Here is a 27,307-nt window from a genome sequence, read left to right on the forward strand (position 1 = left end):
AGCCACGGTCACTTTGGCAAGGTGGTATGTATGGCATAGGTGGTGGGATGCTTTAGATTCTAGAGAGCATTTGATTGGACAGAAGACGTGATGAGAAGCAGAAGTCTGTGGTGATGTCATTAAAATCCGTGAACCAATTTTAGCGGAAGTGAGAGACTGGAAGTTTTGAATGCTTATCTCCTAAATGCGAATTTTGTCATTGTTTTGGAACACACCAGCTTATTCATAATCTTAAGGCTAACGTATTCATACTTAGAGCTAAAAAAACGTACATTTTGATTTCAGGGGGGCTTTCAGAAAGGTTTGGAAGAGAAATAAAGCATTTCCAATGTTCTAAAGACTTTCATTTAACTGTGTATTTTGGGACAACGCAACAAGCTCCACAGGAAAGGTGGGATGGGATGGGTGGACACTTGGAATGCTACAACCCAATCACACCACTAGAGTAGGAAAGTGGGAATTAGTCATTTCCTCCCCAACTGGAAGGAATAAAAGCTTTCCGAAGCGAACACACTCTCATTCTGAGTTCCTGACGAGGGAAGGAACAACAGCATGACCAAGGTTGTACTCTCGCAAGTAAACCTTCACCCCCACGGACCTTCAAGCAGCTTAACCGCTTCTGCAGAGGACTTCGGCTCCAACATTCAACACCTGACCTGCACGACTCTTGCCTTTGTAACCTCCTTCCTACAAAGGATCCTGTGGATAGACCACTGCCTGACCTACAGTTCTCTGGATTACAAAAGGACCAACAGCGAATCTCCAGCACTCAGTGCGGCTCTGCAACTGTTGTAAAGCGATCCAGTCTACCCACTGCGCTCCTACTGCGAGCGGAAAGATACCAGTGGCCCATCGGTGACCTAAAATACCGGTTTTCTCCTTCAGTGATTCTGCTTGTTAACATCAGGTGTCTTCAATAATGCTCAATCATCACTAAATTGTTTACTTAATTATCTCATTAACTTTAACACCGCTCAGAGTTTAATTGGGTCGCTTAAAATGACTTAATTCCATGATGTTGAAGTTACATGAACACATTATGTTTGTTTAACGTAACCCAGTTATGTGGAATCTGTTTACATAAAAAAGTTAATTAAAGCCAACTTATAATTTTTTTGAATGCACTGCAAACATCAATGACAGCTTACACTTGTCCTTGCCGTCCAGTGATCCTGGTATTTAATAAACTAAATACCTTTAATGTATTTAGTGCCTAAATACATTAAATGTGTAAACTACTGTAAACATGTTCATAAACGTAACATTAAAATATGTTATTATATTATTTGTTAAAGCTAACATTTTAATAATTAGCCTTAAAACATAAGAAAGTCAGAATTCCTATATTAATGCATGTATTAATAATCAGAAGTGCAGTACAGCAGCTTGTAAAGCAGATTTCAATTGAACAGTGGTTTGTTTAAACCCAGCAGGCATGATAAGAGATTGGCTGAACACTCACAGGCCCTCTGGGATACACTCTAGAGTCAGCGTTTGGCCCCTGAGCACCAGATAAGAGCTGTGGTGTCCTGTGGGCTGGAGCAGCTGGGGCGGCCGGCTCTTCACCACTGAATTTGCTGTGAAAACAGGAGAACACCATTCAATCACACAACTAAGTTTTATCCATTTCAAAAGGCTCTCTTCGCCAAAAAGGAAGGGAAACTTCAACACGTTTCATGTCTTATTGTCTGTTTTTGCCACACTTATTTAAACAAGTGTAAAGTAAGAATCAAGAGCATTAGTGAGGCAAAGTACTGGGCAATGAATCCTGGTCTGAAGTCGGCCTTCCAGTTTATTCTGAAGATCAGGGGCCTCATTTATAACCGTTGCGTACGCACAAAACAGGCCCTGAAAGAGGCGTACGCCACTTCCGACGCATAAGTTGTGATTTATAAAAACAAACTTGACGGAAAAATGTGCGCACCTGCACGCAAACTCTGACCCATGCGTACGAGCGTTTCGGAGACGGAGCAGTTTGGCGACACCGATGGTGAGCTGGAGTTAAATGTCTTTTTGGTCACTTTTAGACAGAAAATCTAAAGAAAATTATACATAGGCTATACAGAAAGATAATACAAATATAATTTCACTCACCAAGCATATCACTTGACGCAAATATTCATCCCTTCTTAAATGTCCGCGCCAGCAAGCGCGTTGTGCCGTTTAGTGAAACTAACGCCTATCTAACGACAGAGTCCTAATCATAAAAACAGTGCGTGTTCACAATAACAGTTTAAATAAATAAAAGAATGATTCAAACTGTTTTACTTCTGATATAAACATTTAGATTAAATATGCCATTGTCATTGATGGAGTTAAACACTTAAACATGAAATCATTACTGAGAAGTTACAACATTTTTTATATTCAGTAAATATAAATATTTGTTGTGGATGCAATGCTGTTGAACACTTTTCCTCTGGCATGCTGTGTTTTAATATTTTAAAGCTGCAGTCCGGCATTTTTCCTCTTTGACATGTCGAATCGGCCAAAAAAAAAGCCGACGAGGACCAATTTTAGCCGACGGTTAAAAAAAGCATTAGAGGTAGATGCTGTGAAATGCTTCAAATTAACAGATTATACATTTGGCGCGAAGAGTAGCCGTTCAACAGGCTCTGATGGCCCTGACTAGCTGATATGCTATCTTGATAGTTTTATATTAAAGCTGCAGTCCGGCGTTTTTCCTCTTTGTCGCCATCTCTGTTCGAAATCTGCAATTGCAGTCATTCGCGGAATTATGAACTTTACGTGGGTTGTAGTTCAACACCCTCGACACGGCACAGCGCGGATGAACACAGTGTTTGAGGAGAGTGTGCAGCTGTCAGTCACCGCGCCGATGTGGATATTGTCATTCAGAATCACAGATTATTCTTTTTGGAAGTATGACCAACATAAGAATTTTCACCGGGAAATGTCATCTGAACTAGTAAGAAACATTCACTTTTGTTCTGGTTCTGACATTGCAGTAAATCGCGCTGATTAAATCTAACAATTGCTTATAAGTTATCATTTCACGCAAAACCGTGCAAAGTAGCTATACTATGTTCTCTAATTGTTAATGTTAACAACGTCAGCAAGCATTGCGTGACTACATCATGTAATGTCCTTCCGATATTATCCTTGTTTTCGCATGGGTCCGGTTGCAGTCTCTTTTTTTCTGTAGCCACTCCGAAGTCCGAACGAAGTCTTTTGCATGTTACAGCGGGTGAGTCTCTAGTTGTCACTGATGATGATCGTCGTTTGAACCTTTCTGGATCCGCCATCAAATTGATAAGTTTAATTATATCAAGTGCTGTGAGAAAAGGCTATAAATCTCTACCTCCAACATCCTCACACGCAATATAGCTTATACTAGCCGAGACTCCTTCTTTATGTGTACAGATGTGACGTAATGACGCAAAGACATGCTCTAATCTCCCGCGGAAATCCACCAGTACCACTAAAATTAAAAACATTATTACAAGCTTACCGTTTTGCATCGAGCTAAGGCAAGCAGATAGTTTTGAACACTGGCTGGTTATGTATTTTATCAAATATGTATTTTGGATAATTTTTAACCCAAAAAAAGCTACGGACAGCAGCTTTAACTAAAGAGATAATTGCTTATAGCAGATTGTCTGAGAAAATAGTTTCATGCAAATAATACACAACAGTCTATCTGTTTCCATTAAAAATATAAATCAATAAAAAATACTATTTGGTCAGTGGAAAAGATTGTGAAAACTTTCTCTGAAATGTATTTTACACTATTTGATTTAATTATTCAAAAACAAGGCAAGGATAGGCTACTAAATTATTTGTATTAATGTAGGCTAATGTGACGGCACATCCAGGCTATTTCATATTTTCCTAATGTCTTGTACCGTTAAACATGTTATAACGTGGATGAATAATTATATGCAAATTATATGCAGATGAGGATATGCATAGTAAAACTAGGCGTTGTAAGCTCCATATATGGTTATTTCGGGGAGGAGACGCATGTGCGCACAATCTTCCGCTGACTGAGATTTATCGGGATTTATAAAGTGAATTCTGCGCAGGTTCTTTTTGGTAGAGATTGTACTTGCGCATTTTTGAATCCCTGCTCATGAACAGTTGAAAAAGAAACTGGACTAACCATCGGGAGACGCAGGACTAAAGCTTGTACTTCCATGAATTCAAAACAAATCACGAATTAAGATATCAGCAGTGTTGAGGGTAACACATTACAAGTAACGTAAGTTACATAATGAGTTACTTTTTTCAAGAAACTAGTAAGGTAACACATTAATTTTAAATTTACAACAAAATATCTGAGTTATGTTTTCTAATAAGTAACTCAAGTTACTTTGTTTCCCCAATGTATAGAGAGAATAGAGAAGAGAAGAGATTCTCTCCTGTCCTCATGTTGAGAGGATCGTGATTGAGTGCGGCAGATGCGTTCCGTGTGAATATGATGCTTATTGTAGGTCTAGACTAAATGTGAGCATTTATTCATCTCACTTGCACAAAAAACAGATTAAGTATTCCTTAAAATGAATAAAAAATGTGAAACGCAAACTCTAAAAAATTACACAAACCTGTAGTAATTAAATATGTTAAATAATAAAAATATACTTTATGTATTTAATCTCACTTTATCAACCAATGTCTTTGCTGCTAACCTTCAATGATCCAATTCAACCATACTAATAACAAAAAAATATTTTAAAAATCACATTTGTTATTTTAAAGATAACAATTTGTTGGTTTTTACTTTTGAAGTAAAAGTGTTGAACTTAATTCACCAGCGTCCTATTCTTCTGCGATCCAGAATGGCAGCACAGGTGAAAGTGTTTTATTGAGCTGCACCCTCTACTGTACAAGAGTCAACTTGAATTTCCTCCAGCCTGGATATCAGTAAGTCTGTCAGAATTATATTTGCGTTAATGGTGTTTTTACAGATGTATAGCAGTTAGCAGAATATTTATGCTTAAAGCCCCTTGCACACTAAGTCCGTAATTCGCGTCCGAAATTTCCACACGTTAAAAAATAAATACGACCTCACGTTATGTCAATCACGCTTGCACACTGCCTCCGAAACTTTCGTCCGTCATAAAAAAAAAGCAGATCGGGCTCGATTTTCTGCGTTTTTCGCATCCGTAGCAAGCAGTTTGAATGGTGTTTTGACAATTCAGAGCCACCGAATCACGAATACGAAAAAACGCATACGAAAATTACTGTCAATTGTGCATTTCTATGACAATTATATGCAATATAAATTTTGGTTAATCTCAGACTGTGTTTTAGTCAATAATAATAATTCTGTCCTTTGGTAATATATATATATATATATATATATATACCATTTTGGCCCAATTTATCACTTGAATGCTATTTTTGATGCTTTTTCAATGCTTTTTTTTTTTTGCTCTTTGGGCATGCTTCAGTTCCCTTCTTTTTGTTCTGATTTGTAAAGCATCCTTGGGTTCTGTTATAGAAATAAAATATATGTTCTGTGTAATGTGTTCTAATCACTGGCAGAAGAAGGTTCACACACAGGCTGTGACGGTGATGGCGATGGGCTCTTTAGGTAGGATGACGCTGGCAGTGGTGTAGTGGGCATTGCAGGTGAAGTCTTCTCTGCTGTCCTTGACTAATAAGTTGGCAAAGTACAGGTTTCCGTCCAGACTTATGGTCACCCGGTCACTCAGAGGAATGTGGTGCAATTCTGACAAAAAGAAAGAGGGGAATGTGATTTAGTTCAATCAATTAAAGTGTCATGCAGGGTCATTTAGTTAGGCAGAAAAAGACTTGTTAGGAAATTTACGCTTGTCCATCCAGTGTATTTTGGGAGCGACAGAGCTCCTTGGGGGGTTACAGTAGAGGACTGTGCTTTCTCCCTGCTCAAACAGTCTTCGTTGCGGCTTCCTCTCTCTGGCCAAGGTTGGGATGGCTGTGAAATAGAAATAACACTTTAATGTGTCTATGTATACAATGTTCAGTGTTCAGTTAATTCAAATCACTATTGATCCAAAGGGTCCTGTCATGTATATGTCATCACAAAGATAGAGGTATAACCTCATAGTCGCCCAGGACAACTCACACTTCACAGACGGACTGGGACAGACACTTGACAGGTTTTTTCAGATCAGTGTGTTACTCCTTTTGGAGTTGGAAAACGTCTCGGTTACTGATGTAACCCACTAAGCAAAATGATGTCCAAAAGACGTCTTTTTAAAGTCTTTGTCACAAAAGTCGGACGTTGAAATGACGTCCACTGAGGAGCCAGAATGAAAGTTTTTAAGACGTCTTTTTTTGACGTGTTCTGCACGTCCGATATAGACATTCATGGACCCTTCGTACAAGGTTAAAAACTAGGTCAAATGTGGTCATTGTGGACATATTTTTTACATCATTTATGGTCTCATTTAGACATAATTACTTTGACTATTGCTGTCAGATTATCTTAGTGAGAATTAGCAGAGGTTTAGATGTTGATATTAGTTTCATTTGAAGTGTCACCATTGTGGTGATCAGTGTTTGCTTTGGTTGGGCTCTTGGTCCCCTTTATTTTTACTTTAGCTTTTCTTTGGCTGCTGTAACTGTGTGTTTGTAAAACACAGTTGATGTTGCAAGGAAAGCCAAGAATATGTAAGACCAGGTGTTATCAGCTTGATGTTGATGAAATCAGCGCTTGCAGGTTCACCACCTGGTCCCTGAAGGGAGTGGTAGGAACCTTGGAACCTACTGTAATTTGTTACAATTAAATTTATTAGTCTTTCTCAAGCTATATTTTTGATTTGGTTTAAACTTTAATTTTTAATTTAATAGCAATCAAAATAGTTATTCTGCTCAACAAAAAGTTAAATGACTCTGAAGCAGTGTTAAAGTTAATGAGATAATTTAGTGATTAATTGAGTGATGATTGAGCATTATTGAAGACACCTGATGTTAACAAGCAGAATCACTGAAGGAGAAAAAAAATGTTTTTAAGTCACCGTTATGGTGATCAGTGTGTGTTTTAGTTGGACTCTTGACCCTTAAATTATTAACTTTTAATGTTGTTTGGCTGCTGACAGCCAGATGAACAACTAGAAAAGGTGATCTGATGGTGTTGGTTGAGTTTTAACATAATCATTATTTCACAATCATTTGACCTGAATCAACTCAAATTGAGTCCCATTTAGGTTTACTTTATTAATTATACCAGCACTGGCCTTGTTCAGCATAATATTTTTAGCCTTTTCAATGAAATCCAAATTATCAATTCAATAAAAAGAAAACTTCAAAACCACTTATGTTGGCACACACAGACATCAATAATTAGCATATGAATCTCAGCAATGGTGACAAACAGATCACCTCTGAACACAAGCTCATTATTTATTCATGCAGCAATGCATGCTGGGAGCCATGAATGAGTTTTGATTGGTGGCACCCAGAATGCACTGTAACATGCTTATTATTGTCACCATTGATGAGATTCACAGGCTGATTCTTGATGTCTGTGTGTCTAAAAACAAAATCGAATCAATAAATTATTTATTGTACATGAGACATGTTTAAAAAAAAATCTTTGGATTTCATTGTAAAAGGTAAAAATATTATGCTGTACAAGGCCAGTGCTGCTATAATTAATAAAGTAAACCTAAATTGGACTCAATATGAGTTCAGTGATTCAGGTCAAATGATTGTGAAATAATGATTGTTAAAACACAACCAACACCATCAGATCACCTATTCTAGTTGTTAATCTGGCTGTTATAACTCAAGTACAGCAGCCAAACAACATCTAAAGTTAATGATTTAAGGGCCAAGAGCCCAACTAAAACACAGACTGATCTCCATAACGGTGACATAAAAATTCCGGTTTTCTCCTTCAGAGATTCTGCTTGTTAACATCAGGTGTCTTCAATAATGCTCAATCATCACTCAATTAATCACTTAATTATCTCATTAATTATCTCATTAGCTTTAACACCGCTTCAGTGTTACTTTAACTTTTTGTTGAGCAGAATAACTTGATTGATATTAAATTAAAATTTTAAGTTTAAACCAAATCAAAAATATAGCTTGAGAAAAACTAATAAATTTAGCTGTAACAAATTACAGTAATTTTTTTAAGTTGGTCCAAAGTATAATTTTTTTGTGTTTGTTATTTGCTTTAAGGAAAACTGAACAAAACAGGTTTAAATCAGAAACTGTGATTTTCACTTTAGGCCAATATAAAAATGCACTTTAAATGAACGACACAGTAGTTTCACTTTTTTCAGTGGACCGTTTTACACTTTATATTAAGTGGACAGTTCCTGAGGAGTTACCATGTAAGTAAGTTACACTGTTAATACAGTGTTGCACAGAGGTTTGGGTTTTGCATAATACACAGTAAGTTATGACCGTTTTACACTTTATATTAAGTGGACAGTTCCTGAGGAGTTACCATGTAAGTACACTGTTAATACAGTGTTGCACAGAGGTTTGGGTTTTGCATAATACACAGTAAGTTATGACCATTTTACACTTTATATTAAGTGGACAGTTCCTGAGGAGTTACCATGTTAGTACACTGTTAGTACAGTTGCACAGAGGTTTGGGTTTTGCATAATACACAGTAAGTTTTAACCATTTTACACTTTATATTAAGTGGACAGTTCCTGAGGAGTTACCATGTAAGTACACTGTTAGTACAGTTGCACAGAGGTTTGGGTTTTGCATAATACATGTAAGTTATGACAGTTTAACACATTGTATCAAGTGCAGAGTTCCTGAGGAGTTACCATGTATGTACACTGGTACCACAAGGGAAAACTTTAGCTGTAATTCAACATAAGTCCTGCCGGTCATATAGTAAATACATGGTATACACATAGGAATCATCATGGTTTCAGTGTGTTCTTAACTGGTAACTACAGTATGGAAGACTGCGTGTGGAAGTGGAACAACTTGTGTGAATACATATTGTTGTTACAAAATGTAGTTACATAATGCCTGTTACACATGTGTACTTCCTGTAGTGGAAAAAGTGTTGTTACCAATGTCCTGTTACACATTTGTACTTACACATACCTTTCCGTGGGTTGTTACATATGTGTAGTTACACAAATATTACAGTTGTAAATACTATGTACCAATGTGTATTTACACTGTAGTTACATACTAAGTACATATCTAGTAACCATGTAAGTTCACAGGTATTAGGGCCACTTAATATAAAGTGGGACCCAGAATTTTTAACTCAGCTGACTGCAAAGGCTCAAAGGGTGGTCTCTGAAGAGCCGAAAAGACCAGAGACAAATCCCAAGAGGGTATAGAGAGCGGGCGAGGAGGATTTAGTCTCCTCGCCCCCCTCAGGAATCTGACGATCAGGTCGTGCTTTCCCAACGACTTACCTTCAACTGCATCGAGATGTGTGGCAATAGCGGCAACATACACTTTAAGGGTGGAGGGAGACAGCCTTCGCTCCAACCCATCTTGCAGGAAGGAAAGCACGGCTCTGATCGAGCAAGTTCGGGGGTTCTCCTCGTGAGAAGAACACCAATCAACGAATAGGTTCCCCTTCAACGCATAGAGGTGCCTCGTAGAGGGGGCTCTAGCGGAAGTGATGGTGTCAACTACCGCTGGGGGTAGGTCACCTAGAACCTCCGTGTCCCGTCCAGGGACCAGACATGGAGTTTCCAGAGGTCTGGACGCGGGTGCCATAGGGTGCCCCGTCTCTGAGAGAGCAGGTCTTCTCTCAGAGGAATGGGCCAAGGAGGGCCAGCCCGAAGGGTAAGACTTTGTGCTGATATGCCCGTCCATCGAAGGCAAAGCGAAGAAACGGTCTGTGTCGAGGGAGAATCGAGACATGAAAGTACGCGTCCTTCAGGTCGATCGCTGCAAACCAATCTTGGGGACGGATGCATTTGAAAATGCGTTTTTGCGTAAGCATCTTGAACGGCAGCCTGTGAAGGGACCGGTTCAGGACACGCAAGTCCAAGATTGGCCGTAACCCACCGCCTTTCTTGGGTACAATGAAGTACGGGCTGTAGAAACCGGTCTTCATATTGGCCAGAACATGGGTGAACAGAATGCCCTTGAACACAGGGGGACGCCGGGCGAACTGAATCGCATAGCCGAGTCTGACAGTACGGATGAGCCAGCGAGACGGGCTGGGAAGGCTCCCAGACATCGTGCAAGCGGGACGGGACCAGACGTACCCGGGGTGGGGCAGCGCGGCGGAATGCAGGGACGGGCGTGGTCGACCTCCTGCGACCTGCTCCACGCTGAGGTGGTGGATGGTGAGGTGGATGGTGGCTGCTGCTGCTGAGGCTTAGCGGGAGCGGAGGACGCCGCAGGAGGTCGACCTCGGCGACGAGCGGACGGAGGGTCTGCGGACGGGTGGGAACAGCAGCGGTCCGCCGGGGCAGGATGTGTCGGATGGCCTCCGTCTGCTTCTGGGCGACCGAGAACTGTTGGGCAAAGCTCTCGACCGCGTCGCCGAATAACCCAACCTGGGAGAGAGGGGCATCTAGGAACCGATATTTATAGGTCTCCCTCATGTCCGCCAGGTTGAGCCAAAGGTGGCGCTCCTGGACCACCAAGGTGGACATCGCCTGACCGACTGAACGTGCGGTTTCTTTCGTCGCTCGGAGAGCGAGGTCAGTTGCCACACGGAGCTCCCGGAGGAGCTCTGGGTCAGAACCACCCTCGTTCATGTCCATGAGCGCCTGGCCCTGATGTACCTGCAGAAGCGCCATGGCATGGAGGGCGGAAGCAGCCTGTCCACAGGCTCTGTAATCCTTCGTCGTGAGACCGGACGAAAACTTACATGCCTTGGACGGGAGGCGTGGATTGCCCCGCCAGGAGGAAGCGGACGCCGGACACCGGACACAGTTGCATCGCGACGGCACGCTCCACCGGCGGGACATCCACATACCCCTTAGCTGCTCCGCCGTTGAGGGTGGTGGGGAGGGAGGAGCCACTAGGACGGCTTCTGGCACTATACGGCGCCGTCCACGTCCTAGTAAGCTCCTCATGCACTTCCGGAAAGAATGGTACCGGGGCGGCGCACTGAGAACCAGCACGGCCCGTCCCGAGAAACCAATCGTCCAACCGAGAAACCCGACCTTCTCGCACTCATTGTATCGGGGCGGGGCGCGTGACGCTTCTCACGCACGCCAACGTTCATTGGCTCGTTCTTAGACACTCGAAGTTGATAGGGCTCCCTGTAGTGATCCCAATTACGTCGTCACATCGACGTCACGTCGAACGTGAGCGACTGAAAGGGAACTCTTGTTTTCGATTGACCAAGTTGAATCTGCGTTTGTCGGGTCTTTGAATGTCTGGGAAAGTGGCGTACTACAACTGACTTCCAACCACAGCCTTACATGAAACCAACTGAAGACAAAATAAGAACAACTCCACAAACAGCATTACCAGCTTCACTTATTACTAACCAGATTGACTTTATTTCTGTTAGATGTCTACAGAAGTTCTTATTGAGAATTAACAGAGGTTTAGATGTTGACGATTTACTGAAAATGTTTGGTCACCATTATGGTGACCAGTATTTCTTTTAGTTGGGCAGTTTAACTCTCAGCTTTTTGTGTAAGTTTGTGGTTTTCGTAGCAGTTTTTACCAAAACATGTAATTTGTTGCAAAGGAAGCCATAAACAAAGATTTTTTTTAAGACACAGACGTCAAGAATCAGCATATGAATCTCAACTATGGTGACACAGGCGCGGATTTATGGGCGGGCCTGGGTGGGCACGTGTCCACCCAGATTGACAGGTGGCCCACCCAATCAGATTCATAAAAACAATAAATTTTAATAATATTAATGAATTAAGTTTGGCCATATCCGACCCGCCGAACACTTTATATGATATATGACAAGCGCTGAGCGCGTCCATCTCTGGCTCAGCGCCAGCCAATCTGGCAGTTATGTCATTTCACTGTACTGTATTTTGTCCAGACTTTGAAACCTTTGCAAGGAGAGGCGACGAGGCTCATTGTTCACATGAACACCATGTCTTGGAAAGACAAAGACTAAGGGCCCGTTCACATATCGCGTCTTTTGCGCGCTCAAGTTTGTTATTTCAAATGTAGGCCTACAAATGTTACAAATGTATAAATGTTATTTCCATTCATAATGGAAAAGACGTGGTCAGGCGTCTGATTGACTCGTCAAACGCGTGCGTTTCGACAGCCAAGGGACGCACGATTTGCATTAAAAGCGTGCGTTCTTAATGTGCGCTTTGTGGTCACGGAAAACACGCGTCAGAAACACGCGGTTTTTGCATCAAAACGTGCGTCCTGGACGTGTGATCTGCTATTTAAATGAGATTGTTTCTGTCTGCAGGTGTTTTATGCATCAGAAGTGTTTTTGTAACAAGAAAAGAAAAACAACTCTCGGTTTCACCTTGGTTTTTTATTTCAGCAACTAATCAGACCCCTAATCGCTTCGTTCGAGACACATCTCGCAAATTTTCCAGTTGTAATTCTGGTAACACTTTACAATAAGGTTTCATACGTTATTTTTTATTATTTTTTTATGCAAAAACCACGAGATTCTGACGCGCGTTTTCCGTGACCACAAAGTGCACGTTAAGAACGCGCGCTTTTATGACAAATCGCGCGTCCCGCTTGCTTTTGACGGGTCAGTTTGCAATCAGACGCCTGACCAGGCGTTTATGAATACTTTTGCTTGCCATACGCAAGTGGTGCAGGCTGCAGCGCGCTCGTTTTTCTATGCCGCGACGAGATGAAAACATCTCAACTTTTCAGAGAGTGCCGCAACGCAAGCATGTCATGTGATGTGACAAAAACCAACCGTTCAGCTTCGGCCGTATTCAGTTTCCGAAACAACTTCGAAAGCTCGGCCAAACAGCTGATCATAGCTGTACAGTGCGGTTTTTATTTCTCATCGCCATAACTATCTAGTAGCTAATACAAAATCTAGAAACCCTAGATTCAGGCCCACCTCGACTTAATCCAGGCCCACCCATCTGTCACGTTCTGCATCCGCCACTGTGGTGACATGCTGCAATTAGGGCTGTAACGATACACCAAACCCACGATTTGATTCGTATCACGATTTTTGACCCGCGATTCGATTCGTATCGCGATTCTATCACGGGGGCGGAGCTTGAGGGGGCGGGGCTTGTGGTGAAAAAAAGAGATTTTGAGAGAAGAAAAAAATACCGGTATTTTTATTGAATAACATTAGGAAAAACCTGTATAATCGAAACAGCAAAGAACAATAATAACTGCAAATTATTAAACTATACTAGGCAGTGTAGGCTGCTGCTTTTGGGTTGTGTTCTGTACTCCAACTAAATTGATTTCGGGATGGTGCCGTAAGATATGCATCTGCATGTTGGACGTGTTGCCGGTCAATTGAGGATTAATTTAATGCACTTTCTGACTGAGAATTTATATTTCAAGTTTTGGCTGCAAATTTCACGTCCATAATGCTGAAATTGCCTAATTTTTAATAATTTATCCTCAACTAGTTTTGTGGTGTTGGTCTACGTATTTTATAATGTTAGTTTCAAATAATACTAATAGTAATTTAAAGATGTGGTAGGACAGGAAGGATAACTCTGGGAGTTGGAAGGGGTGTGATCGCGATTCTGCCTTCTCACATCGCGATACAGGGTCGTGGACCTGAGTATCGCGATTTCGATTTTATATCGCGTATCATTACAGCCCTAGCTGCAATGCATCCTAGGAGCCATGAGTTTTATACTATTGTGGCTCCCAGCATGCATTGCAGCATGAATCATGTCAACATTGTTGAGATTCAAATGCTGATTCTTGATGTCTGTCTTTAAAAAAAATTATCCTTAATGCATTTTAAAAATCCAAATTCAGAATGTCTGGTCTGTGGCAAGAGTTTTGTTAGTGAATATAATCTATTAACCACTTTTGGACAGTGATGAGATAAGTGCATTCTACTTTTTGTTGTTGAAAACTATATCACCTGATCAGCTTTGTTTCTGTCTTAATTTGTAACAAATTACATGTTTAGGTAAAATTTGTTACAAAAACCACAAACTCACCAAAAAAAGCCAAGTCAAACTGCCCAACTAAAGCTAAACTAACACTGATCACCATGGTGATCAGACATTTTCAATAAATCGTCAACATCTAAACCTCTGTTAATTCTCAAAAAGACCTTCTGTAGACGTATGACACAAATAAAGTCAATCTGGTTATTAATAAGTGAAGCTGGTAATGCTGTTTGTGAAGTTTAATCCTCTTCTGCTGAGAAATTGAGAGATTTCTTTTGTCTTTATTTGATTTCATATAAGGCTTTGGTTTTAGTTCTTGTGTTTCTCTCTTATCTGTTCTTGTTGTTTCTCTTTCCTTCAGTGATTATGCTTGTTGACAGCAGGTGTTCATCACTAATCCCCAATCGTCACTTAATTAATCACTTAAGTATCTCATTAACTTTAACTCTGATTCAGAGTTATTTTAACTCTGTAGAGAGGGACCAAATGTTCTCTGAGCAGAGTTAATTTAACTCTGGGGATTTTGCTACAGTACAATATACCCCAGTACAGTGTATAGCAAATCTCAAATGCTTGATTGCTTGTATCATCACACAGTTAAACACTCAAAATGATCACTCAGCTCTAATCTGCTAAATGCAACAATAAGGCATGAAGATATTAAGATATTATAAACATTAACATCATGATTTTCAAAGCTGCTTTGAAACAATGTGTTATACACTGTCAGAAAAAAGAAAAGGTGCTAAACTTTTACTTGCACTGTTAGGGGTACAACAGCTTGTCAATCGGGCAGAACTCTTAAAGCCATGATATACTCACAGCAACTTTTTTTCGTTCTTTGTTTAGGGGTAAACTGTTGAACATTCTCAATAACAAAATAAACACAACAAAATAGAGAAATAGCAAGCATTTTTTCATAAAGCATAAGAAAATCATCTGATCATAGCAACATGGAGTATATCGGGCCTTTATAGGGACATCTTTGTACCTATCAGCCCCTAAAAAGGTGCATTATAGTAACTTAGAGTTGTAATAGGGGCTTTCGCACTGGGTAGTTATAGGAACTGTATATTATAACTATAAGTTATAGCCACCACTTCGGTCCCCCGAGAACTAAACTAAACTAAAGCCTGTGCACACAGCGCTTTCATTCTCTGTCTTCATTAAATCGGTTTAATAATCCTATTTAATGCGTTATTAAACAAAGGAAATGTATAGCGTCATTGCGCTTAGGGCAAAAAACAAATGAAAAAAAGAAAGTGAACGGGGTACAAAAAATAATGATAGCTTTTGCAGTGTGGTTAATGCCCAGAGTTGCTAGCGGAGCAGAAATACATAATTGCTTGGTCTCTTCCAAGTTGCGTTGGATTACCTCCTTAGTGTAAAGAATTGAGAAGTGCGACTCGACTTTGGTGTCGATCCATCTATCGCTGTTTTCCATGTTTGTGGAGTAAACATATAGGCTATAAACTGTTTATTTGCACAGCTTTTTAAAAATGGTGGGTGCTGGTGTTTCGCATGCATTCGGCCAATTAACGTACACTTCACTTGTGTTATCTGTAATGTTGATGGTCTTTTCTGGCAGGAAAGGCTATATATAGAATATATGCCTTACAAAGTATAAATCTGTATTTAGATTTCAGAATAATCATTGACATTTGTAATATAAATTCTAAAGTGTCTCGTCCGTTGGCTGATCTGATATTCGCTACCGTAATGAAGATGAATGTATATGAAGGTAAAATGATGCCTAAAAGAATCGCGTGCGCAGGGTAAGATTTGTGAAAGTGTATATAAGATTGCAAGCCTAAATTAAATTTGCGTGTGCAAGAGAAGATTTGTAAGCGTGTAAATCGCATATCAAGTGTAAGAAAAAAATATTTGCAGCATTTTACTGTTATTGGTAAGTGTAATACATGTATTGTGAAACTGCAGCTTCATGCTAATGCAAAATAAATAGGATCTGTATTCTTCTGACTTCCATTTTTCCGCGCTTACACTTTTGGCACGGTTTTTGCGCACAAATGCGGCCAAAAGCATTGCAAGCCTGTGAACAGCTATTTGCAACCGAAAACAACAGAGTCAGGGACTGCAAAACAGATTGATCGCGTAAAATCAAACTTTGTGTAAATAAATAGACTGCTCGCATCACCTGACTCTCAGCTGATCCACATCTACCTATCAGAATATGACGCCTAGCATCCCTATATAAGCATCCCTATATAAGGTCCATTTGGTATTATTCAGCAGCTTTATCATGTTGATCAGGAGCTAATTACCCTCCTCTATCCCCAGCTCCTATTGTCCATTCAGGACTTAGCCTTCTGATATTCCTCTTTGAATCAGACTCACTTATCTCCAATTATGTTGACATAAAATTATTGAACATTATTGATATTTGCAACACATTTATGTTGGTTCTGTTCTGTTTACCCTAAGGGAGTTATCTATTATCAATGCAAGGCTGCATGGATGTGTAGGGAGTTCTTGCCCAGAACAATTTCATACCAATGCCTATCCAAACTGTATGCTTATTGTCAATCATCTTTGACGATAGTGGTCCTGACAGAACAGTGATCGTCACAGTTCATTCCAACACTCAAGCAGGAATTGCTTGTTCGGACATTGTATTTGTCCACACACACAGTAGGTTTGAATCGGTGATCGCACACATGCCGATCCATTCTGAGCTATGCTGTTGACTTGTTTACTGTTGAGTCTTAGTATGTATTTAATGTTTGTTGTTATAGTATATTGTTATAAAGTCTGTTGTGCTTGATTTAGTGTATGAAATTTTAGGTTTATGCTTTTAAAACACACAGATCAGTGACTGAAAGCAGAGTGCTGCACATTTGACACATGGGAAATGAGGATAGGTCACCAGGTAGCCTGCATACAGAAACGTTGCATATAATGCACAGTAAAGCATACCCCAGAGATAGTAACAAATATTAAGAGCACTAAGTTTTTCCAAACACTGAGCCAGTGAGACGGTGCTTCAGAACAGACTCACACTCTGTGATCAGGTGCACCAGGTCTGAGACGGCCGTCCCCAGCTCGTTCGCCACATAGCAGCGGTACGAGCCCTGATACGATCTCAGCTCCTCATCTAGACCCGCGGTCAGGCTTCCAGACTTCAGCAGAACCTCCCCAAACTGCTGTCCATCTTTGACCCAACGGAAACTTTCCGTGGGAGAAAAGAACAGAAAGACCATCTTAAAAATACAGCAGATAAAGATAGACAGATGGAGAGATAAAAAACAAAGGAATATATACAGTGCTGGTCAAAAGTTTACATGCAAAATCTACTGCCCTGAATAAGCTACAATAAATGTTTCCATATAGTCACATGTCAAAATACTAGCTGAATTTACACATATGACCTCGTTCAAAAGTTTACTTATGCTTGATTCCTAATTTGGTGGTGTCAGGTTTAGGATAAGCTGCTGTCACTCCACCTATCTATCAGTGACTGTATGGACCAACACACCAAGGATTACTCATACACAAATATTACCAAAGCTAACCACACTGGGTGGCTCACTCCTGTTTGCCAGATCTGGGCCACAAGCAGGCCATAGCAATGCCACATGTCAGCCAAGAGCAAAGAAATAAACCAGAACTGGACCTTATCTGAGCCACAAAATCTGTGTATATTAAATATGGAGTCATCTGAGCCTTAATAAGCCTGTTAACAAGCAGAATCACTGAAGGAAAGAAGAGAACAGAAAAAGAGACGAGCAGAAACACAAGAACTACAACTGACTTCTTAGATGAAATCAGCTGAAGATAAAAGATTGAGAATCTCTCAAGATCTCAGTAGAGGAGGATTAAACAACTCCACAAACAGCATTACCAGCTTCACTTATTACTGACCAGATTGACTTTATTTATGTTAGATGTCTACAAAAGTTTTTATTGAGAATTAACAGGGATTTAACTCTAATGTGTTTCATTTGAAGTCACCATAACAGTGATTAGTGTGTCCATTAGTTAGTCTTTTAACTTTAAATTTATATTTCGTCTTTTTTGGCTGCTGTGACAGTGTGTTTGTCAAACACATTTGCAGCAGCAATGAAAGCTAAAGTGAAAATAAGATCCGGGTAATGGTTGATACCTGCTGATGGATGACTTTATATATCATTTATATTGTTCATGAAATAGCCTGATTTTCTTTTAATCTAACAATTATGTTGTTCCATTAATACATTCATATTATAAACCCTGTGTTACTGCAGCATAAAATCCAGCAATATTATAACAATCAGTTAAAATCTTTTAACAAACATGAGCACAAAAACTTAACCTATGCTTGTCACAGTGTCTGGTTTGTGTTTCCCCTGGGTGTCCACTAGAGGTCTCTTTCCCTTCCTGTCACCATTCACTCTGGAACCGCAATTCCCATAATACTTTGTTTGTTCCTATCACTCGTGATTGCACTCAGCTGTTCCTTATCACATTGTTAGTGTCTGTGTATAAATACCCTGTCTGTTTCAGTTCAGTCCAGTCATTGTCGTATGTCACGCTACACTTCTGAGGTCTGTTACAAGTCTGTTCTTGTTTTGTTTCTTGTTTATTTTGTGTATTTGTTATTGGACTGATTAAAATGGATTTCGACCCTTGCATGGATGACTATGATTCTGATTACTTGGATTTTGACCTTTGCATGGATGACGACGAATTGGATTGCCCTGATTATAATATTGCTATATTTGGATCCTCTCATTCCTCTGTATTGTCCCGTGACAGAATGACTCCGTCAACAAATGAATCCAGTAGTATGAATATTTTGCAGGGCTTTGCTTTATGGGCCCGCCAAGATGAGGAGGCCATGGCGTTCAAATCCCCTAAACCCCTTTCCATTGATGACAGAGAGTCTTTTAGAGGAAACCGTCTAGACAGAATTTCAGGGACTCGTGGAGCCCGCAGGGGAGGAAGTACTAGAGGTGATCCCTGGACCCACTCTCCACTCCGGTCTTTCTTCGACCATGGGCCGGTGATGCTCAGCCCAGAGCACCCTTCGCCACGGGTCCTTGTCCAGCCCAGAGCCTGCACCTCGCCATAAGAAACGACGGAGGAGGAGGAAGACTTCCCCTCTCTCTAACGTCCGGGAGGTCGTCTCTGTACAGGCCGCTGTGGTACCGGAGGTTGTCCCCATGCAGCCCGCTGTCATCCCGGAGCTCGTCCCCGTGCAGGCCGCTGTCGTCCCGGAGCTCGTCCCCGTGCAGGCCGCTGTCGTCCCGGAGCTCGTCCCCGTGCAGGCCGCTGTCGTTCCGGTGGTTGTCCCCGTGCAGTCTGCTGTCATCCCAGAGATCGTCCCGGAGATACCCACCATCAGTCCTGCCACGGCAAGGAGGGCTGTCTTCCTCTTTTATGCTGTAGCAGTACTGCATGCTTGGAGGAGACACAGTAGGTCTGCCGATCCAGAGACTGTTCAGGTCACGTCTGCCGATCCAGAGACTGTTCAGGTCACGTCTGCCGATCCAGAGACTGTTCAGGTCACGTCTGCCGACCCAGAGACTGTTCACGTCACGTCTGCACTGTCCACGTCACGTCTGCACAGCCAGAGACTGTCCACGTCACGTCTGCACAGCCAGAGACTGTCCACGTCACGTCTGCACAGCCAGAGACTGTCCACGTCACGTCTGCACAGCCAGAGACTGTCCACGTCACGTCTGCACAGCCAGAGACTGCCCACGTCACGTCTGCACAGCCAGAGACTGCCCACGTCACGTCTGCACAGCCAGAGACTGCCCAAGTCACGTCTGCACAGCCAGAGACTGCCCACGTCACGTCTGCACAGCACAGCCAGAGACTGTGCACGTCACGTCTGCACAGCACAGCCAGAGACTGCCCACGTCACGTCTGCACAGCCAGAGACTGCCCATGTCACGTCTGCACAGCCAGAGACTGCCCAAGTCACGTCTGCACAGCCAGAGACTGCCCACGTCACGTCTGCACAGCACAGCCAGAGACTGTCCACGTCACGTCTATATATATTCATATATACCTTTATTTAACCAGAAGAAAACTCGTTGAGATTAAAAATCTCTTTTCCAAGAGTGTCCTGGCCAAGACAGGCAGCAGCACAAATAACAAAGTTGCAGACATAAAAAACATATATATATAACATATAATAACATAGATAACATATAGCATAAACATAAAACATAGAAGCAAGGATCATCTAAATAATTAATCATAACAACTACAGCCAGTATGTGTAGCCTCTATATCATTTAAAAGTAATTTAAAAGCAGCCAGTGAAACTGGTTCCTGAAGATTTAAGACATTTTGCAGTTGATTCCATGCGCTGGGGGCCGCATACATAAACGACCCTTTTCCCATTTCAGTCCGGACATGAGGGACGGACAACAACAATAAGTCCTCAGAACGAAGACAATATCGTCCTGTGCCTTTCTTTTTAATATAAGATTGAAGGTATGGGGGAAGCAGACCAAGAATACCTTTATAAATAAGAATATGCCAGTGATTATGCCTACGGGTGGACAATGCCGACCAACCAACACGATCATACAGAGAGCAATGATGGGTAAGTGCTCTAAAGTTTGTGATGAACCTAAGGGCTCCATGGTAAACAGTATCCAACAATTTCAAGCATTGAATGGATGCATGCATGTATATAACATCACCGTAGTCAAGCACTGACATGAAAGTGGCAGCAACAAGCCTTCTTTTTGCCTCAAAGGAGAAACATGACTTGTTTCTAAAATAAAAACCCAGTCTTAACTTCAGTTTTTTCACCAACTGCTGGATGTGAGGTTTAAAAGAGAGAGACTCATCAATTAGAATACCAAGGTATTTGTATTGGGATACAGTCTCAATCTCGAAGCCCTGAGAAGTCGTAATGGATGGAAGGTTTTGTAGCTTAGATTTCGCATTGGAAAACAACATAAGTTTAGTTTTGTCGTCATTCAAAACAAGTTTTAAGTCAAACAAGGTAAATTGTACAGTATCAAAAGCAAGTTGTAGCTGACAAAGAGCTTGCTTTGGAGTGGCAGCAGAGCAGTATATCACAGTATCATCGGCATAGAAATGAAAATTTGCGTTGGAGACATTTCGATCAAGAATGTTGATGTATAAAATAAATAGGAGTGGTCCCAGCACTGACCCCTGGGGCACACCCTTGGATATACCAAGAGTGCTGGAGGTGAGACCATCTACTTGTACGCTTTGTGTTCTACCTGATAGATAATTTTCAAACCAGCAAACGTCTGCACAGCCAGAGACTGCCCACGTCACGTCTGCACAGCCAGAGACTGTCCACGTCACGTCTGCACAGCCAGAGACTGTCCACGTCACGTCTGCACAGCCAGAGACTGCCCACGTCACGTCTGCACAGCCAGAGACTGCCCACGTTACGTCTGCACAGCCAGAGACTGCCCACGTCACGTCTGCACAGCCAGAGACTGCCCACGTCACGTCTGCACAGCCAGAGACTGCCCACGTCACGTCTGCCCACGTCACGTCTGCACAGCCAGAGACTGCCCACGTCACGTCTGCACAGCCAGAGACTGTCCACGTCACGTCTGCACAGCCAGAGACTGCCCACGTCACGTCTGCACAGCCAGAGACTGTCCACGTCACGTCTGCACAGCCAGAGACTGCCCACGTCACGTCTGCACAGCCAGAGACAGTTCACGTCACGTCTGCCGATCCAGAGACCGTTCACGTCAAGTCTGCCGATCCAGAGTCTCCGGACAAGATGGCCGCCGCCGAGCCTGTATCGGTTTCTGTCCCTGAGCTGGTGTCTGTTCCTGTTCCTGAGCAGGTGTCTGTCTGTTCCTGTTCCTGAGCAGCCGGTGTCTGTTCCTGAGCGGGTGCCTGTTCCTGTTCTGTGGTCATCCGAGGGGTCGTCTCCGCTATGGTCACCCGAGGGGTCGTCTCCGCTATGGTCACCCGAGGGGTCGTCTCCGCCGTGGCCGCCCGAGGGGTCGTCTCCGCTATGGCCGCCCGAGGGGTCGTCTCCGCTATGGCCGCCCGAGGGGTCGTCTCCGCCGTGGCCGCCCGATGGACTATCTGCTCTGTCCCGGCCGGCCGATGATCTGTCCGCTCCGTGTATAAATACCCTGTCTGTTTCAATTCATGTCACGGAGTCATTGTTGTATGTCACGCTACACTTCTGAGGTCTGTTACAAGTCTGTTCTTGTTTTGTTTCTTGTTTATTTTGTGTATTTGTTATTGGACTGATTAAAATGGATTTCGACCCTTGCATGGATGACTATGATTCTAATTTCTTGGATTTTGAACTTTGCATGGATGACGACGAATTGGATTGCCATGATTATAATATTGCTATATTTGGATCCTCCCATTCCTCTGTATTGTCCCGTGACAATGCTGACACAGACAGATTGTTGAGATTCATGTGCTGTTTGTTGATATCAATATGTCAGTGTAGATTAACTCTTAGGGTCTCATGTTTGTTAAAATCTTCTTACTGATTGTTATAATACTGCTGGATCTCATGCTGCAGTAACACAGGGTTTGTGAAGTGACTATATTAATGTTAAAACACAATTGTTAGATTTAAAAGACGTCAGTGAATCAGTTTGTTTCATGATGATTATAAAACCATCAACAGATAAACATCATCACCTGATCTTGTTTCACTTTAGCTTTCTTTGTTGCTGCAAATGTGTTTGACACACACTAGCCGCGTTTTTTCATTACCCTTCAAATTGCGCGAATTGAAAATGCGCACAATGGAAACACGTCAATTTCGCAAAAACTCTCGTTTATCGCAAAAAAATGTTTTTACGCTCGCATGAGGTGATTTTTCAGGCAATTCGAATAAGGAATATTTTGCCTAATTGCAATGGAAACAGTTTTTGCGCATTAACAGTCGCCTGACTTAGAGGGCGCGGTGTGTTTGGACAGAATACGAGACAGAGTTCTTTATTAAATTCATAAAAGAAAAAATAATTACAGGAATACTAAATTCTAAACTTCAAAGAAATGCCACAATCAAGACCTCGAAGCAGAAATGAGGGAGAAACACAGATAAACTCCTCATATGAGCCGTTCACAGTATAAGGGTCTTTACTTGCCATTAATGCTTGGATAACACGCCAAGTCTCTTTCCATTAATAATAATAATGTCTAGTGCGGTGGCTCTGATATATATAAACCTACCAACGACCGTTGCCATGATTTCTGGAACTTATCGCAGGAGGAAAAATTACGTTTTAGTCGCATAACGTATGGGATTAATATCCTTCCATGATTCAAAACTGAAAATAAATTTCTGAAAGGTTGAAACTAAGTGTTTGAAAACTCAAAATCTTACAAAAAAAAGTTTTGCAAGATCGAAAAATAAGATTTGCAAGCTTGCAAAATGTAAAAAAAATTAAGATATCTCTGCAAACATTATGTTGTTTTTGAGTTTTCCTTCTTCAGAACTGCAACACTTTTTTTACGATGTTGCGCAAACAATTTTTCAGAGTTTCAAATTTGTCAGTGTTCTCCCAGTGTATTAGTTTTTTTTCCAGGTTTGAAACCTTGTAAATGGTGATCTGAAAACTGGTGTGCGAATGTGTGAAAAAAGTTTTGAAACTTTGTCTCTATTTGTACAAATTGCAACACATTCATTCAATTTAGAATTTTGCACATGCACGTTGAAAGGCCTTTGGTTGTGGATAGTGAAACATTTCTGCAACATTAATCAAGTTCATTGATAATTGTGCTTGCACATGTTAATCATTTTGATACTATATTCATTGTAATTGGCGGAGCAGTCGGTCAATCCCAACTTTCCAGTAAATACGACTTGTGATTGGTCTGTACGTCAGCAGACAGCAAAGCACTCAGTCTGAGTTTCAGAGCAGAGCTGCATGACAACGCTGCCACAAATCAGTCGCAAGCTCGCAACTGTGTGGGCGTATCTCCGCAAAGTGGGTGTTGTAAACTCAGCTCTAAAAAAATAGTCTGCAATAGGAGTGCAAATGTAATGTAATGTAATAAGTTTCGCTCTTTCAAACCTCAGTTTTCAAAGTATCAAAACTTTTTTTCACCTACTCGCACACCAGTTTTCAGATCACCATTTACAAGGTTTCAAATCTGGAAAACAAATTATACACTGGGAGAACTGAACAGTGACAAATTAGAAACTCTGAAAAAATGATTGCGCAACACCGTAAAAAAGAGAAGAAGGAAGAAGGAAAACTCAAAAACAAAATTATGTTTGCAGAGATTTTTTTTTTTTTACCACTTTGCAAGCCTGCAAAACTCTGTTTTCAGAGTTTCCAAACTTTTTTTCACATATTCGCACACCAGTTTTCAGATCACCATTTACAAGGTTTCAAATCTGGAAAACAAACTATACACTGGGAGAACACTGACAAATTTGAAACTCTGAAAGATATCTGTAATGTTTCTTTAATATCTTTATTTTTTTTACATTTTGCAAGCTTGCAAATCTTATTTTTTGATCTTGCAAAACTTTTTTTTGTAAGATTTAGAGTTTTCGAACACTTAGTTTCAACCTTTCAGAACTTTATTTTCAGTTTTGAATTATGGCAGGATATTAATCCCATACATAACATCGGTTAATTGAAAAGCCGTCATTTCGTAATAGTTTTTTTAGCGATATTTAGAAAAAAACGCAAAAGTTTTGCGCAAATCTGTAATGGAAATGCGCCTAGTGTCACAGTGGCCAAAAAAGACTAAATATATAATAAGAGATAAGAGCCCAACTAATGGAAACACTAATCAGTGTTATGATGACTTCAAATGAAACGCATTCGAGTTAAACCCCTGTTAATTCTCAATAAAAACTTGTAAACTTTTCTGGTAATGCTGTTTGTGGAGTTGTTTAATCCTCCTCTGCTGAGATCTTGAGAGATTTAATGTCTTCTTTTATCCTCAGTTGATTTCATCTAAGGCTGTGGCTGAAGTCAGTTGTAGTTCTTGTGTTTCTGCTCGTCTCTTTTTCTGTTCTCTTCAGTGATTCTGCCTGTTTACAGGCTTATTAAGGCTCAGATGACTCCATATTTAATATACACAGATTTTGTGGCTCAGATAAGGTCCAGTTCTGGTTTATTTCTTTGCTCTTGGCTGACATGTGGCATTGCTATGGCCTGCTTGTGGCCCAGATCTGGCAAACAGGAGTGAGCCACCCAAGGGCCGTCATTCCACGCTGCATGTGGACCAGATCATCTTTCCACATGTGCCAAATGTGGGCCGGATCTGGGACGTCAAAATGTTGCTATGTGGGTTCTAAGCTAGCTTACACTTACCTGGGCGTCGGGTTTCCAGTTGCCTCACAGGCCAGATTGACATCATCCAAAGAGAAAGCGGTGTGGGACTTGGGCTGAGTCGTGATCGTTGGAGCTTCTTTGACTGGGGGAATCATTGTTGTAACAGAAAGCATATCAATGTTTTGAGTAAAGGTTTATTTCACACCAGATGGCTGTGAGAGCAATTGTTACTTAAATACTGTAAAACTGGTATTTTCTCATTGTGCCCATTGTTTCTAACAGCTAAAAACATTTGAATAAAAAATGGTGATCACTTGTTTGTCAGTTTGATTACTCAAAATAACATATTGTCTCATAGCACAGGAAAAATAATTTTGTAGAAGTTATAATGTAAAGACTCAGCAGAGGCACTCATACACAGAGACACAGAGCCAGAAATAAAGGAGCATGCATAAAGAGGAAGTCGATGTACTTACGGTTTCTATATGTGTCTAAAAGAGCCGCAGAAGGAAGCAGGGGTTGCAGAGAGAGAGAGAGAGAGCGAGAACAGGGTTAGAGAGAGTCATGCACGAGCCCTTAGACTGTGAGGCATTTCTATCGATATGAGACAGCGTCCTACAGAGAAACAGATTTATGTAAAATCAAAAGCTCAAATGATTCAGTCCATGTGTCTCAGGCATTTTTGTTCTCATTAGACAGAATGAGTTCAGCAGAACATAAGATAAACCATCGAAATAACTTAACAATTTTTTATCATGATTTGTTGCGACTTTTTGGCAGCTCACCACAATTGGTGGAAACATTTCTATTATACATAATAAAGAGGAGAGAGTACAAAACGAGTTGTTTTGGTAGCTTGGTTTCAAGAAAAGCTGTTTCTGGCATTGTTGTTTTATGTTTTGACACCTGTATTTTGTTAGTTTTCCGCCATAATGAGGTCATCTGTTGCACCTGTGTCTTTGTATTTTAGTTGTCAAGTTTCACTGTTTCTTCATTTGGCGTTTGTATGTTGTAATCCCGCTGCCTGAGGAAGAGTGCTTGTGTCAGTGTTTGTGGATTTTCCTTTTGGATTTAGTTTGTGCTTTTACCCTTTGTGGTTTTATCTTTTTTTTTTAATATCTGCCTGCCTTTTTGTGCTGGCCATTTTAGATTTACATGATTGTATTTCTTTATTTTGTTAACTGCCAGTTGTGCCTGTAACTTCTGAATAGAGCCTTTGGACAGGGCTCAACTCTTCAGTGCTATGTCTGTCTTCTCTTCTGGGTTCACTACCATCCTGCAGCTCATACTTCCTTTTAATGAGGAAGTTTTGAGCTCTGACGAGTCTGAGAAGAGCCAGAGCTGCATCCATCCACTTTGTAAAAGTGCAAGGGAATAATGCTGGGCCATGCAGAAAAACCCAATACTGAAACGCTTCACGCCGAAAGCAAATCTCAAGATTTTCCTGTGTTGAGGAAGGATGGAGATATGAAAGTATGCGTCATTTAAATTGTTCATGACAAACCAATCCTTGGATTTGATTTGACTCATGATAAAAGGGATCATCAATATTTTAAATCTGAATCTCCGCGGAGAACGATTCAGCTGAAGTAAATCTATAATTGGACGCAACCCCCCTAGGGTGCATTCTGAATACTGCACAGCAAAATCCCCAGTGTTAAATTAACACCGCTCAGTGTTTATATGAGTCCACACTCAGAGTGTTATAAGTAACAATGAAGCAGTGTTGAATTTAATGAGATTATTAAGTGATTAATTGAGTGATGATTGAGCATTATTGAAGACACCTGATTGATAACAAGCAGAATCACTGAAGTAGAAAATCACAAATTTAAGTCACCATTATGGTGATCCGTGCTTGCTTTAGTTAAATGGTAAAATGGTAAATGGACTATATTTATATAGCGCTTTCAACAGACCCATGGCTACCAAAGCGCTTTACATATTGCCTCACATTCACCCATTCATTCACTGACGGCGGTGTCAGCCATGCTCATGGACACCTCGACACTTGGTCAGGTGGAACCGGGGATAGAACCACCAACCTTCCGGTTTGTTGACAACCTACATGAACCAATGAGCCACTGCCGCCCGTTTTAACTTCAGATTTAGTTTGACTGAGTTATA

At 41.2% G+C, this 27,307-nt stretch overlaps 1 protein-coding gene across 2 annotated transcripts in view; it reads right to left on the reverse strand.

Moving 5' to 3' along the window:
* The window catches only part of l1camb (L1 cell adhesion molecule, paralog b), a 95,925-nt gene that overhangs the window by 33,596 nt on the left and 35,022 nt on the right, over positions 1-27,307 (reverse strand). For both annotated transcript variants that reach the window (XM_056261332.1, XM_056261323.1), the window contains exons 3-8: positions 25,657-25,671; positions 25,220-25,322; positions 16,975-17,144; positions 5,792-5,917; positions 5,522-5,692; positions 1,463-1,577 (exon numbers count right to left, since the gene is read on the reverse strand). In XM_056261332.1, the coding sequence (XP_056117307.1) occupies positions 1,463-1,577; positions 5,522-5,692; positions 5,792-5,917; positions 16,975-17,144; positions 25,220-25,322; positions 25,657-25,671 (700 nt within the window). The remainder of the gene's footprint in view (positions 1-1,462; positions 1,578-5,521; positions 5,693-5,791; positions 5,918-16,974; positions 17,145-25,219; positions 25,323-25,656; positions 25,672-27,307) is intronic.

The sequence above is a fragment of the Rhinichthys klamathensis genome, unplaced genomic scaffold (genome assembly GCF_029890125.1).
Source record: "Rhinichthys klamathensis goyatoka isolate OS25496 unplaced genomic scaffold, OSU_Roscu_1.1 h1tg000010l_1, whole genome shotgun sequence".
In the NCBI taxonomy this organism is placed as follows: domain Eukaryota; kingdom Metazoa; phylum Chordata; class Actinopteri; order Cypriniformes; family Leuciscidae; genus Rhinichthys; species Rhinichthys klamathensis.